The sequence below is a fragment of the Cyprinodon tularosa genome, unplaced genomic scaffold (genome assembly GCF_016077235.1).
Source record: "Cyprinodon tularosa strain WSP-4 unplaced genomic scaffold, ASM1607723v1 ctg464, whole genome shotgun sequence".
Lineage (NCBI taxonomy): Eukaryota > Metazoa > Chordata > Actinopteri > Cyprinodontiformes > Cyprinodontidae > Cyprinodon > Cyprinodon tularosa.
Window position 1 is genome coordinate 111762 of NW_024039190.1, and position 18725 is coordinate 130486.

The following is an 18725-nucleotide window of genomic DNA, read 5'->3' on the forward strand; positions in this document are numbered from 1 at the left end:
CTTTGTCTCTCTCTTGGTTCCTTGTCTTTGCTGTCTTCCATGCTGTGTTCTACGTTCCTCGTCTCTCCCTGGCTCCTCGTGTTTGGTTTTCCCTTGATGTCTCCATAGTTCGGGTTTGCTTTTCATTATTAGTTGGATTCCCGCCTCTGTTACCTGTGTTTATTTCATTAAAGCTGCAAGAAATCTCCTCAGCCTCTCTGCCTCTGCATTTGGGTCCTACTAAACCACAACCAACCTTAACATATATATATATATATATATATATATATATATATATATATATATATATATATATATATATATATATATATATATATATATATATATAATTTTTTTTTTCTTCAAATAATGATAACTATAAAATGAAAAGGCCTCCAGTTGTTTATACTGTATCCTGGAAAGCTGAAGTGCATTGGGTAACCTACAGAGGCCTGGATTAAAATCTGTCAATATTAAAACAGTCTAGTTAGATTTTTTACATTCGGATTTAATTACAACCGTTCATGGGTCCCCAAATTCCTGGGGGCACCCCCTGTACACAGGATTCACAGGATAACAACCTACTGAGCCTACTGGCACAATCTGAAGCCATTCTATGGGACTCATAACCTCCAATAATGATTTATTGGGATGATAACAACAGAAGCAGCTGGAAAAAGCTACTTAGTATTTATTGTGTATAAGAGAACAGAATCCAACTGAACCCCAGGAGAGAATGACCAGATTCCATCCATTAAAACAACATTTTAAGACCAAGTCTTTTCCTGCTGCCAGATGCTGACACCTACATAGATACATTGATCTACTACCATTCAACACTGACATTGTTCACATCTAGAATTAACATTCTGGATGTCTAGAAATTAATTTCAGATCTCCGTACTCCGATTGTTACTGGTCTTGATTTGTACTATTTTGACTCTATAGAAATGTATTCCAGATCTCATAAAAACATATTCAGTCAAGCTGATAAATATCAGAACGGCCACTTAAAATGTGTAAACATTTCTAGGGATATAAACTTAATTCTTCCTAGTATGATTGTTTTTGTTTTTATTTTTTGCTTTCTGAAATTTACTTTCTGCTGCAAAAATGTAATTTAGAAAATATATTATTACAGTCTAGGACTGTGATTTTGATCAGGAATATCTAAAATAAGATCAGGAATCTTTTTTTTTTTTTTTCTCTACAAAAAAAGCAACAGAGAGTGCTTTTAATAAATGTAATAATAGCCTGCCCTAGACCAATACATATAAACCTGAGCAACATTCTTCACCTTCTTCCTTTTTTTTTTAATTCTGAATTATAATCTCTATTTCCAATGGGGTGAAACAGGCCTTTTCTGATGCTTGTTGCAATGGTGACTTGTTGAATCAGGGCTCCACTGATAATGACTTTTCATGCTTGTTATGCACGTGCTCAATTTGAGTGGACCTACTTAAAGTTGATTAAACAAATTCATAGTAGCTGTTTTAAAAACCGAAAACTCAAGAGTTCCCGACCTTAGGATAGATCAATTTGGAGTTGAGGATTTGAATCTGAGTTTGTTAAACCCGCTACGTTAAACAGACCCCAGGTGTAGGAGATTTAATGCCAATACAGAGGTAAACAACACCTTACTTAAGCAGCGGGGCAATTTGCCCAGAAAGTCCTTGGCCCGCTCGTCTGTCCACCAACCTAAAATCAGTGTCTCCAGGGTAACAATATCCATAACTAAAGAGAATGAATACACCCAGGTCTTTTATCTTTAACAGTATTGATAACTTAGATTAGATGTCGGATATGTGAAACTAGGTTTCACATTAGATAAACTGCTTTGTCTGGATGTTAGCTCCCATTATTTCCCACCCTCCCAGTTGGAGTCAGAGATGTTTCTATGGAGAGGGTCAAACAAACTATACTCTTACTTATGGGTGTATGTGTACTTGCAGCTTTAAATAATCTTGTTTTCCAAGGGATCAATGTCAGTACTGATGGAAATCTTTCATAAAAGTCAGCTTTAATCTTTGCTTGGCGAGGATCTGACCTTTCTCTCCTTCCAAGAACGCTGCATTCCGTGTGTCCCTATATGGTCAGATCTTAGTTAACAGTCTCTTCAGCAGATTATATCCTAATCTTGACAGAAAACAAAGTCTTGACTCATAATGCAGGGTGGAGAAAACATACTTTTCTTTGGGCAAGAGTGACCACTGAAAACTTGCATGCAATTTGCACAGATACCATGTCTTTTCTGCATTATCAATAAAAACTCACTTTCAAGTGCTATTCATCCGCTATGGATATTTTTTAGGTAGAATACTACTTCCTTTGTCCTAAATTGCCCACCTTTCTAATTATTTTGATGTTGCACACATACATACATCGTATACAGTAGAAGAAATGGACAGCGCCAAAACAACAAAAGCAGAAAATGCTCATAGGAAAAATACTTTTAGAAAGCAAAAATTAAGATTGCTCAAGGCCATTTTAAACAGAAATCTGACTCCTTATGAGCCAGATTTCTGCACAGAACATCACACTGATGTTAACTTCTGAAAATGATTTACCTTGACTACCTTGATCAGAGTTGTAGGCTGAATCCTTTAGTCCAATCTTCCAAGCGGTTAACACTGCACATTTTTTATACTCTGCACAGTATCTGTATGTGCATAATCTCTAAATGTGAACCTATTCTTAATTGACATGTTTGGCACATTTTTTTGATTAAGGAAGAGTGTTTAAGGTTCAGATAGGTAGCATGATGCTCCAATGATTAGCACATTTCAGCTGCTGCACTACAAGCACAATAATACATATGGGAAACCCTGACATTTTTACAAAGATTCATCATCATCATGTATGTTCTACTTTTAGCTCTTGGCTTAACTGTAGTGATGATGACCACTAAACAGAAATGTGCTGCAGGTTTGGAGCCATGATGAAATTTCACAAGTGTTCCTATTTATGCATTAAGATGTATACGTACCTCAGATAGTTTTATGACTTTTTACATAACTTAATATGACGAGGGTCAACAAACATGCTATTGGTTGCATAAATGGCCAGAATATGTTTGACTAACTCACCTACAGTGGTAAATGATGTAACAAAAATATGTATCTTAAACAATTTCTATTTAATTGGTGTATCTATAATTTCTAAGGAGTTTAACAGCCTCAACAGTTGATTGTTAGCAGCATAGATACAGTATTCAGGGCTTGATTTATGAGCTGTTAAAATATAAGACGGAGAGTGAAAAGCAAATGTTCTCATTAAATGAATTAGCTGTCCAATAAATTTCTTTGCACTTTATCTGCTCTTGTTTTTATTTGCATTAAATGCCTTTGGGTTGCAATGACATGAGTGCAGGAAGCATCCAACGAGGTCACCATCTCCTTAAATACTTAAGGTTTAGTGAAACCTTATACAGGCTTGGGAACGACTTTTAAAAGAGCAGCCATATCCAGTGGATGGTATAAATAATCTAACCTGAGAGGTTCCTGCTCGCTCTCTAATCAGGCCATCTCTTGTCACAATAGCTGAAAGCTTGCCTTGCTTGGATAGCGTACCCGGATTTGCTTTGAGTGCCGTCCATTCTCTGGCCTTTCAATAAGGCGCTGCCATCTGAGAGTAGCTTTGACCAGAGCCTGTTGCTGTGCAGATAAAGACAGGGGTGAGAATAAACACTGAACAGAGGTTGAGCTTTGATGGCAGTGATAGTGGCTCGCCTGTAGCACCGGCCGTCTTATCTGGAGTGGGACCCCCATACGTTGGTCCCATTCTTTATCTTGTTTGAAACGGTAGCTGAGTGGACGCCGTTTCTGTTATGAAACATTTGCCAGATTCCTCAAAGTCCTCACGTGTAGAGATTTGTAATGGGGAAGCTATGAGTGTGCGTCTCAGAGGAGGCTGGAGGCTCTGCTCCAAGAAACTGTTACACAACATCTAGGTTCTTACTTGCTACAATAGAAATGGAACACATCTGATTTTCTTTTTGTCAATTCGGCTCCTCTCTGAGTGTGCGGTGAAGTTGAAATACAGTAAGAATGGTGAGACCTTCTCGGCTCTCTGCATGCTGAGGAGATAATGCACACATCAATCAGAGTGGAGTGGACACAGCAGGTGCTGCTAATAGGAGAGGGCCCGTACACCAGATGGTCCTGCTATTCATCCCTGGAGAATCTGACTATTCTGATGAAGCTAAAATCTTTATTTGTGTGTCTTGGATCACCTTTCTGGTCCACATTTGATTTCACCTTTTTTTTTTCCAAGACCGTATTTTAAAACTTGGCACTACCAGCTCTGTAATTGTGCACTGCCCTGCAACACTTCCCTAAAAATAGTGCCCCCTAATCCCTAAACCCCCTCTGAGAAGTGCTACACATTACCAGGGATTGACGAACGGCTCAGCTGCAGCAAAGAAGGGTTTTATTTCTATTTATTTATTTCTTTTTTTTGTTGCTTTTTAATTTCTGGGAACTGTGTGTTTTATTACATGACCAATTGAAGACATAATCCTATAGGGGAAGCATAGAAGTTTAAAGATTAAACCCAGAAAAGTTAAGTGCATCACCTGCATCAGTGAAGAGCAACACCCTCTTGTGGGGTGAATCTATACTGCCTTTAAATGCAGGTACAGATTAAACAACTGAAATTATCGTCAATACCAGCTGATATCCTAATCGAAATGCCTATGACCAGCCATCTTTTATTTGCAAATCAAACAAAATAAATAAATAAATCCTATTTTCTTCAAAAGTTTGTTTATAACATTTACACAGCGCTTAGTATTAAATTCAATACTTGTAATCGACAAGTACAAAGTACTGAAGTGAAAGGAAAATACTAAATGTTTTTAAATAACATTTAAGAATTATTAGTAAATGTAATTCTTAAAATAATACCCATAAACTCCAAAACAACCAATTACCGGATTGAAAATATTGAGTAAAAGGTATCGTTTGAACCAAGTAGCAAACCAGAGGCGTCAGGGTTAAAGTTGACAAAGCGCTTAAAGCCTGGTTATGTCCTGAGACACTATCTGGAACTTAAACCTCTCTTGGATCATTGTTTAAAAAAATAAATAAATAGGAAAACAGTAAGTTTAGAATTTATCACAATCCATGAAGGCAGCACAGCAAGTGGAAGAGCAGTCTATTAGAGACACAGCAGACCGTTTTTATTTCCTTTACACTTTTGATTGTAAAACTTTTTTAAATCCACATTTTTTTTTTTCAACTCAAGTTTCAATTTTAGTTTTGCACATTAAATATCTATAAAAATATAAACTGATGTCTGAATCCCAAAGGACAAAGAATATTGTACATAAATACTCTTACTCACCCTGTTAGATTTCAGTTTAATTTCAAACCACGCCAGTTTTATATCACTATAAACACACCACCTGCCTCCCTGGTGAAACATAACTGGCTGCTATATCCTTTGGGGTTTTTTTTTTTTGTCTTTTATCTGCAAAAATAGGGAACCGGGTCAGTGTTAGATAGAGCTAAATAAATATTCCTGGAAGAAAACGTGTTAGAGGCTGTAAAAATCTTGGAGACCTTCCAAGAGGGCATCATCACCTAACAGCGACAGGATCATTAAATAGTGAAATATGCTGTAATCTAGCCCTCACTGAGAATCAATGGCATGAAGAAAACTGATGTTCACAGACAACTTCCATCCAATCTAACTGAGATTGATCTAAGTTGCAGAAAATTATGCCTAAAGTTTAAGTCTGTAGCTGTTATAAACTGGTGGTGAGATAAATAAAAAATACTTGTAGTTTACATAGAATTGAGATGCAGATTGCAGCATTCTTTAAGTGGAGAAAATACTATATTTGTATTTGACAAATAATTAAACTAACTGTTCTTTTCCTTCCGCTATCTGTTTCATGAAATCCCAGTAGTGTGAAGTGAAAATGATTGAGGGGTATAAGTGGTTCAGCAAGGTACCGAGTATAGCCTACTGAGAGTTAAGACGCCATCCTCAAACAACAAACTGTGAACAAGCTATAGTCCTCTGTTCTCCTGTGCTACACCATGGCGACATTTCACAGCCGCTTTGAGACATTCAAATCATGCAAGTTCTGCATGATTATCAGTGTGGGATGTCTTCGCGTTTGCATGAAGGGAAACATAAATCGTGTGTTCAGCTGACAAGAGGCCTGGAAACATTGTGCCAAGCTTGCCAGTGGCCACAAAAATAAAGCAGAATGGGAGGAAGGGGGGGAGTGGCACGTACCCCCTGAGGAGATTGTGTAAAAGGAGAGCCAAACTGAAATGGACAGCTGAGCCAACTCACTTGCAATGTCCATAAAGTTTATTGCCGTTTGGTTTTGCGTGGTGAGCAAGTTCCCCTCGTCATGAATCCAAGTGACAAAATATGTCGTTTATGAATCTATTTTAGTAAACTGAAAACTGTTGAAGAGTAGACAGCAAAAACAAATATGGGGGGGGGGGGGGGGGGGGGGATACTTAGCTGTCAAATCTGTGATTATCAATTGAGCTTATTTTGTACATTTACAACTGAAAACATCAGCATCTTTTTCTCTTCACAGTTAATACACTATATTGCCAAAAGTATTTGCTCACCTGCCTTGACTCACATATGAGCTTAAGTGACATCCCGTTCCTAATCCATAGGGTTCAATATGACGTCGGTCCACCCTTTGCAGCTAGAACAGCTTCAACTCTTCTCGGAAGGCTGTCCACAAGGTTTAGGAGTGTGTTTATGGGAATTTTTGACCATTCTTCCAGAAGCGCATTTGTGAGGTCGCACACTGATGTTGGACGAGAAGGCCTGGCTCTCAGTCTCCGCTCTAATTCATCCCAAAGGTGTTCTATCGGGTTGAGGTCAGGACTCTGTGCAGGCCAGTCAAGTTCATCCACACCAGACTCTGTCATCCATGTCTTTATGGACCTTGCTTTGTGCACTGGTGCACAGTCATGTTGGAAGAGGAAGGGGCCAGCTCCAAACTGTTCCCACAAAGTTGGGAGCATGGAATCGTCCAAAATGTCTTGGTATGCTGAAGCATTCAGAGTTCCTTTCACTGGAACTAAGGGGCCAAGCCCAGCTCCTGAAAAACAACCCCACACCATAATCCCCCCTCCACCAAACTTTACACTTGGCACAATGCAGTCAGACAAGTACCGTTCTCCTGGCAACCGCCAAACCCAGACCCGTCCATCAGATTGCCAGATGGAGAAGCGCGATTCGTCACTCCAGAGAACGCGTCTCCACTGCTCTAGAGTCCAGTGGCGGCGTGCTTTACACCACCGCATCCGACGCTTTGCATTGCACTTGGTGATGTATGGCTTGGATGCAGCTGCTCGACCATGGAAACCCATTCCATGAAGCTCTCTGCGCACTGTTCTTGAGCTAATCTGAAGGCCACATGAAGTTTGGAGGTCTGTAGTGATTGACTCTGCAGAAAGTTGGCGACCTCTTCGCACTATGCGCGTCAGCATCCGCTGACCCCGCTCCGTCAGTTTACGTGGCCTACCACTTCGTGGCCGAGTTGCTGTCGTTCCCAAACACTTCCATTTTCTTATAATACAGCTGACAGTTGACTGTGGAATATTTAGGAGCGAGGAAATTTCACGACTGGATTTGTTGCACAGGTGGCATCCTATCACAGTTCCACGCTGGAATTCACTGAGCTCCTGAGAGCGACCCATTCTTTCACAAATGTTTGTAAAAACAGTCTGCATGCCTAGGTGCTTGAATTTATACACCTGTGGCCATGGAAGTGATTGGAACACCTGATTCCAATAATTTGGATGGGTGAGCAAATACTTTTGGCAATATAGTGTATCTAAAGAATCAAAACCATAATTAGAGCCAAAAGTTTTAGTCGCTTCTTGCAACCAGACCACCAATCCAATTTGGAAGTTTCTTAGATGCCAGGCATCAGACATAGATTTTATTCTATGAGAGACTAAGAGCAAAAAATCCAGCTTTTAATACAACAAAGGAAATCTAAATTAGAGGGAATTCGAATATGAAATTGTGCATGTCACTTGACATTTTAAACTTTTGTTTTCTTATTAAGCTTTTGTATCAGTTACTCTTAAGTTTTCATAGTTCTTAATTTACAACAGAGTTAACTAAGGTCTTCAGTAATTTGAATATTTTCTCTTGCAATTATTAACTGATTGCATGTGTACATCCTTCACAAGAATTAATCTTATAAATACAAAAATACCAGGTTATGGTTTTTCAAAAAACCAGGGTAAACATTGTGCTGCTCAAAATGATGGATCCAATCAGATTAATGGAAAGTTGAGTGGAAGGAGAGAAAAAAAAACTGCACTGGAAAATGTTTTAGAGGCTACAGGGATTATATGAGCATTTTATTTAATTTTGCTGGGTGTTGGTGACCACTAAGCAGCTGTCAGGTCAGCAGTCTCTCCATGACAAACAGAAGAAGCCAGACCCCAGAGTAGACTGCCTGTCTTTATTAAGACTTAGAATACTCCCACTGATTTTAACAACACAGCAAAATTAAATTCAGAACATTTACAGCTTTTCAAACACCTACAGGTTCAGTGAATCTCAATGTAAATGAGAGAAAACTGTCATGCTTGAAGAAGAGTGGGAAAACAAATCACTACAGCAGGAGTAATTCCTTTTGTAGGAAAATGACTCTTATGATAACAGATGTGAACACTTCATTAGTACATCCAAGTTTTGCATACAATCATTCAAAGCTAGTAGACACTGAGAAGCTGTTTTTTCATCAGCTTCCATTTAAAATGTTTCTCTTTAACTTTACAAAATCTGCTCCATGAAGCTCTATACAAACCAAGCTGAAGGACAAGTGAGTTTTACATTGATACTTTCTGCTCTTGGCAGAAGAGAATCCCTTTTGTCGAGCTTTAAAACCACAAAGTGGCTTCTTCTTTCTCTGAAACAAAGTTCATTTACAGTATTCACAAAAACGTGGACAGTCCTTTATATTTTCCTTTCAGTTAAATAACTAAAGAACAAATAATGAATTATTTATCTGCAATATAGTCAGTAGGAAGCAAGGATGCTGCCAAGTGTTGTAGAGTCCTGAATCAGGGGCGTTGGGATCTTTACATGTGGTGAAATTGATGCATCTGTGCTGCATTTGCACCGATAGGTTTTATCCTGTGCGCTTTCTTCTGTGGGAGCCTTCATCTTCAGAGATGCATATTAACTTTGGAGAGCATAGATATTTATGATTGGCACAGGTCACACGGCTCACTGTTGGAGCGTTGGCAAGGTTCAGGACAATCTAAGGCGGCAGGAACACTGGAAGACGTCACAGGACCTCTGAGACACAGAAAAAGGAGAAAATCAGGGAAAAAGTTATAAGTTATAAGAAAAGTGAAGCTTCCTGAGGTTTGACTTGATTTCCATTTCAAGGGTTGGTCTTTTTCAATTTAAAATATTGTAGTCTACAGCTGAAGATAATCCAATTTAAACTTCATCTCTAATTAGAATAATTTCAAATAAACTACCTAAACCTTAAATGAGAAAGGTTTTAATAACGGTTGTATTAAAAGAAGCTATGTAGAAAAGAAAAAGTGGGAATAATCTCAACCTTATAGGGATTTTAAGGCAAACCATAGACTTTAGTTGTAGTCAGTGCTCTCAGAGCCATCAAACATAGCAGCCAAAATCTGAATTTATTGTCATGGTGCTTATAGTCTTAGCCCAGGAAATCCAACTGTTCTCCGCTTCAACTGCATTAAACTGCAATAGGGCTGCAAATAAGGATTATTGTTCAAATTGATTCATCTGTCAATTATTTTTTCAATTAATCATCAATAATCGGTTTTAAACCAGATGAAACTAAAATGTGTCCACTTTGGAGTACTGACAGACAAAAATGTTTTTTTTTTATCTTAAATGCAAAATGTTTACATGTTTCTTGACAATTTTGATATAATTACTGCTCTAAGCAGGATGCTCTGTCACCTAAAAGCATGTTTTACAGTCTCTATACTCCATTTAACGATTAATTGATTACTAAAATAGTTTAGGATTATTTCAATAATCGATTAAGAAGATTGTTTCAGCCCTAAACCTCACCTTGTAAATTTGACTAAATGAAACTGAAATAACTGGAAATTTGCAACTCTGTCTCTAATCAGTAAGTGTTTTGCTTTTTGAATATTAAAGTTAATAGAAATGAAGCCGCATCACCGAATTAACGGATAAAACAGAGTCCAGTTTGTATCCAAAATAACAGGTTGGCATCAGTGAACTGAGTAACGACTGTGTTTAAACCTCTGACCCGTTGACAATACTAAATGCAAAAGGATGTTAAACATGCCGCGGGAGGGGCAGGTTCCTAATAAATCTTTACTGTCTTGTTTACAAGGATCAAATTAAAACACAGCAGGGCTCAAAATGTACAGATATTTCAGTAAAAAGCAGCTTACATGTGATGCACATTTCTTACATACAGCCATGATGTGGGGGTCAGGCAGGGTCATCTGCTAGTATTTAAGGGCTCAAATAAACCTCTGATTCAGGCCTGAATATAAACCATCCTCATGTGGAGTTACATTGTGACATTAAACCAGTCTGGAGTATTAGTCCTGCTGGGTCAAGCATCTCACATATCCAGATTTACGAGTGAAGACGAGAAGCCAATGGTGTTTATCTTTTTATGATGGAGTTAGCAGAGGTATGTGAGATCAAGTTCAGATAAAAGGTATTAGGACTACAGGGAAAGAACTGGGGTGTTGTCAAAGAAGACATCCTCCATTTTCCAGAAAGTCATAATGATTTCTGGCTTGTCTTCAGGGTGACAGGTGAGCATTAAAATCCAGTGGAGAAGAGGCTGTTTCTGACGTCGCTCCTGGAAGGGATACAACTGCAGCATTGCTTGGTGCTTAATTGCTTTGGGCTCATGTTTCTAACTCCTAGCGGTGAGGCACTTGTGGATAGGGCTCCTCGTCGCCTCTGGCATTCCTCTGGGTCCAGGCCTGAGTCAGTCGAGCTGGTAAATAAAAGCTGTCAACGGGAAAAAGATACTACCCGCTTCTCCTGGACTTTTCCCGCAGCGCTGCTTCCATATCCCATCTCCACCTTTTTTTAGTGTAAGCCAACTCTTCGTACCGCACCTTCTTCTTCCCGAGAGGGGTCTCACTTTCACCGGGGCGATGAACTGTGGGTTTGATTGACTGTGGCTCTGGTTCAGAGATGCTTCACAGCAGGGACAGGTCACCTACATCTACAGACAAAGCTGCTTTGTCTCCTTATCAGGGCATCCCCAGCGGAGGGTACCAAACTTTGGTTCTTTTATGGTAGTGAATGTTTTTACAGAGAATCAAAACATGCATTGTCTTTCTGCGTAAAGTTTCCATGCTGGTTGTAACGTTAACATGTTTGTATCACTCTAGAAAAATACGTAGTTACAGTGGAGCAAAAAAGTATTTAGTCAGCCACCAATAGTGCAAGTTCTCCCACTTAAAAAGATGAGAGAGGCCGGTAATTTTCATCATAGATATACCTCAACTATGAGAGACAAAATGAGAAAAAAAAAATCCAGAAAATCACATTGTCTGATTTTTAAAGAATTTATTTGCAAAATATGGTGGAAAATAAGTATTTGGTCAATAACAAAAGTTCATCTCAATACTTTGTTATATACCCTTTGTTGGCAATGACAGAGATCAAACGTTTTCTGTAAGTCTTCACAAGGTTTTCACACACTGTTGCTGGTATCTGGCCCATTCCTCCATGCAGATTTCCTCTAGAGCAGTGATGTTCTAGGGCTGTCGCTGGGCAACACAGACTTTCAACTCCCTCCAAAGATTTTCTATGAGGTTGAGATCTGGAGACTGGCTAGGCCACTCCAGGACCTTGAAATGCTTCTTACGAAGCCACTCCTTCGTTACCCGGGCGTTGTGTTTGGGATCATTGTCATGCTGAAAGACCCAGCCACGTTTCATCTTCAATGCCCTTGCTGATGGAAGGAGGTTTTCACTCAAAATTTGACGATACATGGCCCCATTCATTCTTTCCTTCACACGGATCAGTCGTCCTGGTCCCTTAGCAGAAAAACAGCCCCAAAGCATGATGTTTCCACCCCCATGCTTCACTGTAGGTATGGTGTTCTTTGGATGCAACTCAGCATTCTCTCTCCTGCAAACACGACGAGTAGAGTTTTTTCCAAAAAGTTCTATTTTGGTTTCATCTGACCATATGATATTCTCCCAGTCATCGTCTGGATCATCCAAATGCTCTCTAGCAAACTTGAGACGGGCCTCGACATGTACTGGCTTAAGCAGGGGGACACGTCTGGCACTGCAGGATTTGAGTCCCTGGCGGCGTAGTGTGTTACTGATGGTAGCCTTTGTTACTTTGGTCCCAGCTCTCTGCAGGTCATTCACTAGGTCCCCCCGTGTGGTTCTGGGATTTTTACTCACCGTTCTTGTGATCATTTTGACCCCACGGGGTGAGATCTTGCGTGGAGCCCCAGATCGAGGAAGATTATCAGTGGTCTTGTATGTTTTCCATTTTCTAATAATTGATCCCACAGTTGATTTCTTCACACCAAGCTGTTTACCTATTGCAGATTCAGACTTCCCAGTCTGGTGCAGGTCTATAATTTTGTTTCGGGTGTCCTTTGACAGCTCTCTAGTTTTGGCCATGGTGGAGTTTAGAGTGTGACTGTTTGAGGTTGTGGACAGGTGTCTTTTATACTGATAACGGGTTCAAACAGGTGCCATTAATGAAGGTAACGAGTGGAGGACAGAGGAGCCTCTTACAGAAGAAGTTACAGGTCTGTGAGAGCCAGAAATCTTGCTTGTTTGTAACTGACCAAATACTTATTTTCCACCATATTTTGCAAATAAATTCTTTAAAAATCAGACAATGTGATTTTTTGAATTTTTTTTTTCTCATTTTGTCTCTCATAGTTGAGGTATATCTATGATGAAAATTACCGGCCTCTCTCATCTTTTTAAGTGGGAGAACTTGCACTATTGGTGGCTGACTAAATACTTTTTTGCCCCACTGTATGCCTACAAAAGGGATTCACATGTATTGCTGTTGTGAACTAGTTGCCAGCCTCGTTGAACCACTGAAACATGCCACCGAGCTCAAAAGTGTGGCTTCACTTTGGAAAGATTGATGCGAATAGTGCTCAATGCAATATATGCAAAAACGACATTGTTGCTAAGGTTAAATGTTCAATTTAAGAGTGGAAAGTTGCTCAGTGTTTGACTGCAAGAAGAGCGGACCGCAGCCAGAACAGCCACCTTCTCTCAGCAGCTGTGAGCAGTACAAAACCGGAGCGTAGTGATTCAAAATCTCCACCACCAGACTCGTCTTCAACAGGTTAGTTTATGTTGTAAGCGTTACTGCAACTTAATATGTGCACAAACTTGGCAACTAGGTACCTCTGTGTGCAAAAGTCATCCAGACTCTCAGAGTGTACATTTCCTACTCCTGAAGACACCATCAGCCAGGAGTGGGCTTGCTGAGAAATGTTCATCTTTTTGAAGAAAAACTGCTAACTAAAAAGGTACTCAATATGTTAACAGTGAGATTAGCCACTGATTTGTCACTTGCTGGCAACTGTTTGAAAAAATAAAAGTAGTTAAAGTAGAGTTAAAAATAAAAGTCAAGATTTTTACTTTTATATGCAATGCAATATTCTTTTGATTAGAAATGATATTATAAAACTGGCATTGAAAAAAGTATCATTCAGGAAGCGATATTGAAGTGAAGGTATCGGTCTTGGTACCATATCGATGGGGTTTAACATTTCTTCGCTGCAATGATGTACTCCTCTCATCATTATCTACTTATCTGGGACCAGTTTAGGGGGGCAGGAGTCTCAGCAGAAACTGCTAAGAGTTTATTCTCCCCCACACACCTCCTTTAGGTCTTAGGTGAAGCCTGAGGCGCTCCAGAACCCGTGAGAGACATAGTCCCTGATCTACAGCCCTCCTGTATGCCTTGGCAGAGGGAAGCCAGCAGAATTACATCTAGGCAATCATAGTTTATGGTTGAGAAGGCTCCATTTCTCTTTAAACTCTGCCATATTTATGTGCAAAAATAATGTAGGTTGAGCTGCAGAATTAAGTATGTAATTTGTAAGAAAGAAAATATTTCCAAAGCTTTCTGCCAGCATGAGAACCCTGGTCAATGTTTGGTCACACACTACTGGGGATGACATCCCATTCCTCAACCACAATTTGCAGTAAGTCGGCAAATGTTCTTGTGTAGGTCAATCTATCCTCAGTGTGTAAAACTAGGGAGGATTTGAAGCAATCATACACAACTTTGCTGCTCAGCCCCCCAAAAACATTTTACTTAAAAAATATAAATATAAGTAATAAACCAACCAACCAAATTCCCTTTATCACACCTTCTGCTCGTCTCTTATATAAGATCACTGTTATTTTCATCAATCTTTTAGATAAAGCTCTAATTGGGTTTTATGTTTGTGTTGTAAAATGTTTTCCAAACTGTTTACCTGCGACATGCTGCGGCTTCATGGGGCCCGCTTTCTTCATGAAGGACTCCTCACTTTCAAAAGCAAGGATGGGCTCAGAGGACGCGCTGCTCTCAGACTTTTCCCGCGCTCCATTGGCGGTGTTGTCCTGGTTTGTGAGGTGAACAAAGTCTTCGAAAGGAGCAGCATCTCCTTTAGAGGACAGACCGTTTTCATGCCTCGTGGGCTGGAGCCCATTAACCACCGACAAGCTGCGGAGGGGGGGCACACAGCACAATGTGACTCAGACAAAGATGAGTCATTTCACTACTGTTAAATAACATGTTTTTAAGCCTTACACAAATAAGCGTGTTGAAATATGAAGAGTTTAGAAAATCGGACCATTCTTCAAGTGTTAAGACTGTTTACAGAGGACCTGATTCTTGCGGCTTTCTGTGTTTGCCATCCAGACCTACTAAAAACCCAAACTTTCTGCAAGTGTTTGGTAGTAATGTTCAAGGTTTGTGTCCTGGCATCAACGCCTTAAACTGTTCATGGTGGTCTGACATCAGTGCAAGCAAAAACGGATCAAGCTTTACCTTTGGGTCACATGACTCTGTCCATTCTCTGTCTTGTTGTTGGGCAGGCTCTCATCCTGTTTCGGCTGGCTGGCAGCAGATACTAGAGAGAAAAAAGGTTTACAGTGGTTACAACTGACCCACGTTTCCTTTCACAGACCTCCATCAAATGTCACATTTCACTAAAGCTTTTTATCTTCATGTTAAGCTGTTTTGATATTTTCTTTCCAGAGTGTTGTTCAGCATGGGGGTGAGTAGAAAATGAAGGCTAATCATGTTTTGGGTGTACTATTCCTTTAAGTTACAGACACACAAATGTTAAAACATTTTCACCAACTTATAATTAAAAGGTTTTAAATTAACTTATAAAAACTTGTGTTATCAAAAAAAATATATATAATAACCTAGAAGTAAGAAGTCGGGCATCCCTAGTGGCTCTAAATTGCAGTGTTGCTTTAGGAGGATAACACATAACAAAAATCCTAGTTTGATATTTAAAGAACGTACACCAAATAAAATGAATAAATAAAAGGTTCTGCTGAAAATGCCAAGGTTGCTGAAACAGCACTGGCCTTCTTTATCAAAAAAGATCTAAAAATCTTGCATAACCACTTATTTTTATAATTTTATTTTGTTATTTCTTTTATTACTGAAATAAATTCATTGCTATTCTAATTTACTGGCATTCATTTCAAAATACATTATAAATGTTTAAACATCTTCCACTGTTACATTTTAGAGTACAAATAGTGCATAATCAGGGAGGAAATGATTCTGTTCAGGCAACTTTCCAAACAAGCCCAGACTCCCAAACCTCTGAGCTTCTTTATGTGTTTTGTTGTGGCTGAGGCGAAGCACCACACCCCTGATTAAAATGGATGCCTGCTGGCCAGACCTCCAACCACATCAGCTCCTGGCTAATGGCTCTCAGAGCCAGAGAACACTGGAACCAGCAGTATTTCCAAAACCACACTGTTCAACTCATCTACCGCACACAGCAGCTAATCAGTCAGAATACTCTGCAGTCTTCCTCTGGTTTTTCTGCCCCATTTCTGTCCATTTCAACTCATTTCAAAAGTATATATCTTAAAACGTTCAGCTTCTTCTGGAGTTGTTCTTTTTGTATATATATTTTTTTTTAACCTTTTAAATTTTTTACTGCTTATTTTTTGCCAATTGAGGAATTTTTCCTCACATGTTGATCAGGAAACAATTCAACTGTTAAAATGTTTACACACCCTTTGATTATTCCTGTTTAAAATTATAGCGGATGATCATTTATTTCCAGGTGGATCATCTAAAAAAGTGGTCTAATTGTCAATCATTCTGGTGATGTTTACGTAAGGCTGTCCTACGTGCTCGTCCAGATAGCCATCTTTTTTCTGTGCATGTGCACTTTCAGGCTTATATCTGTGGCTAGCTACGGTTTCAGACAGTCATTGAAGCTCACCTTTCTCACAGAGGTTCTTTGAAATGGCCGAGGGTCGTGAGAGAAAGAGTATCTACGAAGTGTATGCACGGAGAGCTCTCCTCGCACAGCATTATGGGATATGCCGTCACAGCGACTAATAACAAAGCTGGCACATGCACCGTGCGATGGAAGTGACCAATGGAGTAAAAAGCAGTGATCATCTGTCCAGAGTCCACTATATAGTCCCAGCTCTATATGGAGGAGAAATGGGCTTGTGCATGCTCTCGCACGCTTTTAATGGCCGTTCCCTCTCAGAAACAGGAACAGGGTTGTGCATGTGCCTTTTATTTTAAAGTGGAGAGGTTGGGTCTTTAAAAAAATGCCAAAATCCTCCACAGCTCCTTTAAGTTAATTTTTTGATAAGATTTACAGTTATTCTACAATTGCAATTTAATTTTATGCAAATTTGTGTAGGCTTTGAATTTTACAATGCATGTTTATTTTTATGCATTTTATCCAAAGTGACTTACAAAGTAGGCATTAGCGGGATGGATATTAGCTTAAGACCCCCACACTCGCAGCTAATTCCCCCCAGCAGGAATTCGAACCCAGGTGTGGAAGTCGGGTAACTTACCACTTGAGCTAGCCCACCGCTAACCTCCCTCATGGACCTGCTGCCTTGTGGAAATGTAATCCAATTACTGATTCTCTGATTGTCAAAGTGAACGTTGAACTGAACTTTTCCAGCCGTTGAAAAATATTCTTCTTACTCGCTCAACACTCACTCAGTTTACATAAATTCTACATCAATTGTAGTTATTTTGTCTGGACTAAGAAAAGGCAGCTGAAAATAACGTGGGAATCACAGAATTCTAGGAACAGTTCCAGCCAGACCTTGAGAAATATTTTTATTTGAACTCTTCAAAACAATCCTTTTACCAGCACAGACAGTTCTCAACCAGCTGAAGTCTTCAAAACGAGCTTGTTCTATTGCCATCATACCTTTCAAAGTACTTTAATGATCTATAGATCAAAATGTAGGTATTCAAGTCAACTGCCACCTACTGCACCCGTCTTTTCTCTAAAACCAATGGCTTTCTGTCAAATCCTCTTAGATCATTGCCTAGCTCAAAGAAACTGCAGCCTGTCTGTCAGTGAAGCTATTCTCTGATTAGCATTTTCTTCTCTCTCAATGCTCTGGTAGAACTGATCAGCTATACATAATATTCATGTTTAGACCTCCCCCTCGCTGCACATGTCAATTCCTCAAATTCCTCAAACGGCAAGATGCAATGAAAGATTTCCATCTTAAGATATTTGCAAAGATATTTGCATTAGCTTTATTTAAACTAAAACAAACTGCTAATATTTGGCTAAATGAACAGATACCAGATTACAAGATGGACAGACATTTAAAACTGTCGTTTCAGGACTTTTCTGGTCAACAGACTAAACAGCAGGCCCTGTTAGGTTATCATCTTACGGTTCAATTACACTTAATATTTAAGTCTGTATTCAATCAAAAAAGCTGAAAAACAGTCACTGAATGAAATTATTATTACCATCGTTGCCATTTAGCTAAGTGCATTGTGAAACCTGACGCATTTGTTGAGTTTTAACTTTAAGGACAACAATATGTAGCCCTAGGCCACTTATTTGTTTTAAATGCTCGATTGTTTAAAAGTTTCTACATTGAAATCTTTATGTAAATCTTTATTCTACTTTGATTTACATGTTATTTTATTTTTAATTCTGATGCTTTTCTACTTATTTAAAAGTCTGACTAAGTTGCTTTTACTTTTTATCTTTTCTCTTTATGCCTCCCTTTTCTCATTGAAGATCAATTCTCTGCTGAACTATTTCTACTTCTTTTTTGTCTGTAAATGGTCTATAGCTCTAAGTTGTTTCTCACAAAATCACACATTGACTAAAAATTATTTTATAGCTTTCATCTTTTTCTGAGTTTTCTAAATATTGAACCGCTATCCACCATTTGAACTTGCTAATCGCTTCTCTCCTCTCTAATGTTTTGCAGCTCAGTGTTGCTCATTTTCACTCGTTCCAGTTTCTTAGGCATCTTTTGATGCTTTTATTGAACAGATTAGCGATCTCATTCATTTTATGGTTTTACTTTGAAAATGATATTTATATGGAGTATATTATTTTCTTATATCAAAAGTTTAGCAGCTCATTTATTCGATAAAAACGAACATCTGTGTGAACCTGCAGTCAGTTAATGACACCAGGCCGTTCTTCCTCTCCTATGCCTCAGGTTGGAGGATTCAACAGGCAGTGAGCACACATGGGTCCTATTGTGCAGAGTAGAACA

The 18725-nt window shown here is 39.1% G+C and overlaps 1 protein-coding gene across 5 annotated transcripts in view; it reads right to left on the reverse strand.

Moving 5' to 3' along the window:
* Positions 1-8425: 8425 nt before the first annotated feature.
* Positions 8426-18725, reverse strand: part of map7d1a (MAP7 domain containing 1a) — a 55190-nt gene continuing 44890 nt past the window's right edge. For 4 of the 5 annotated variants that reach the window (XM_038301247.1, XM_038301246.1, XM_038301249.1 and 1 more), the window contains 3 exons: positions 15007-15088; positions 14450-14679; positions 8426-9282 (listed from right to left, as the gene is read on the reverse strand). In XM_038301247.1, the coding sequence (XP_038157175.1) occupies positions 9272-9282; positions 14450-14679; positions 15007-15088 (323 nt within the window). In that variant the 3' untranslated portion in view covers positions 8426-9271. Of the gene's footprint in view, positions 9283-14449; positions 14680-15006; positions 15089-18725 lie in introns of those variants that run through there. The other variant, XR_005282158.1, reaches the window with a different exon arrangement.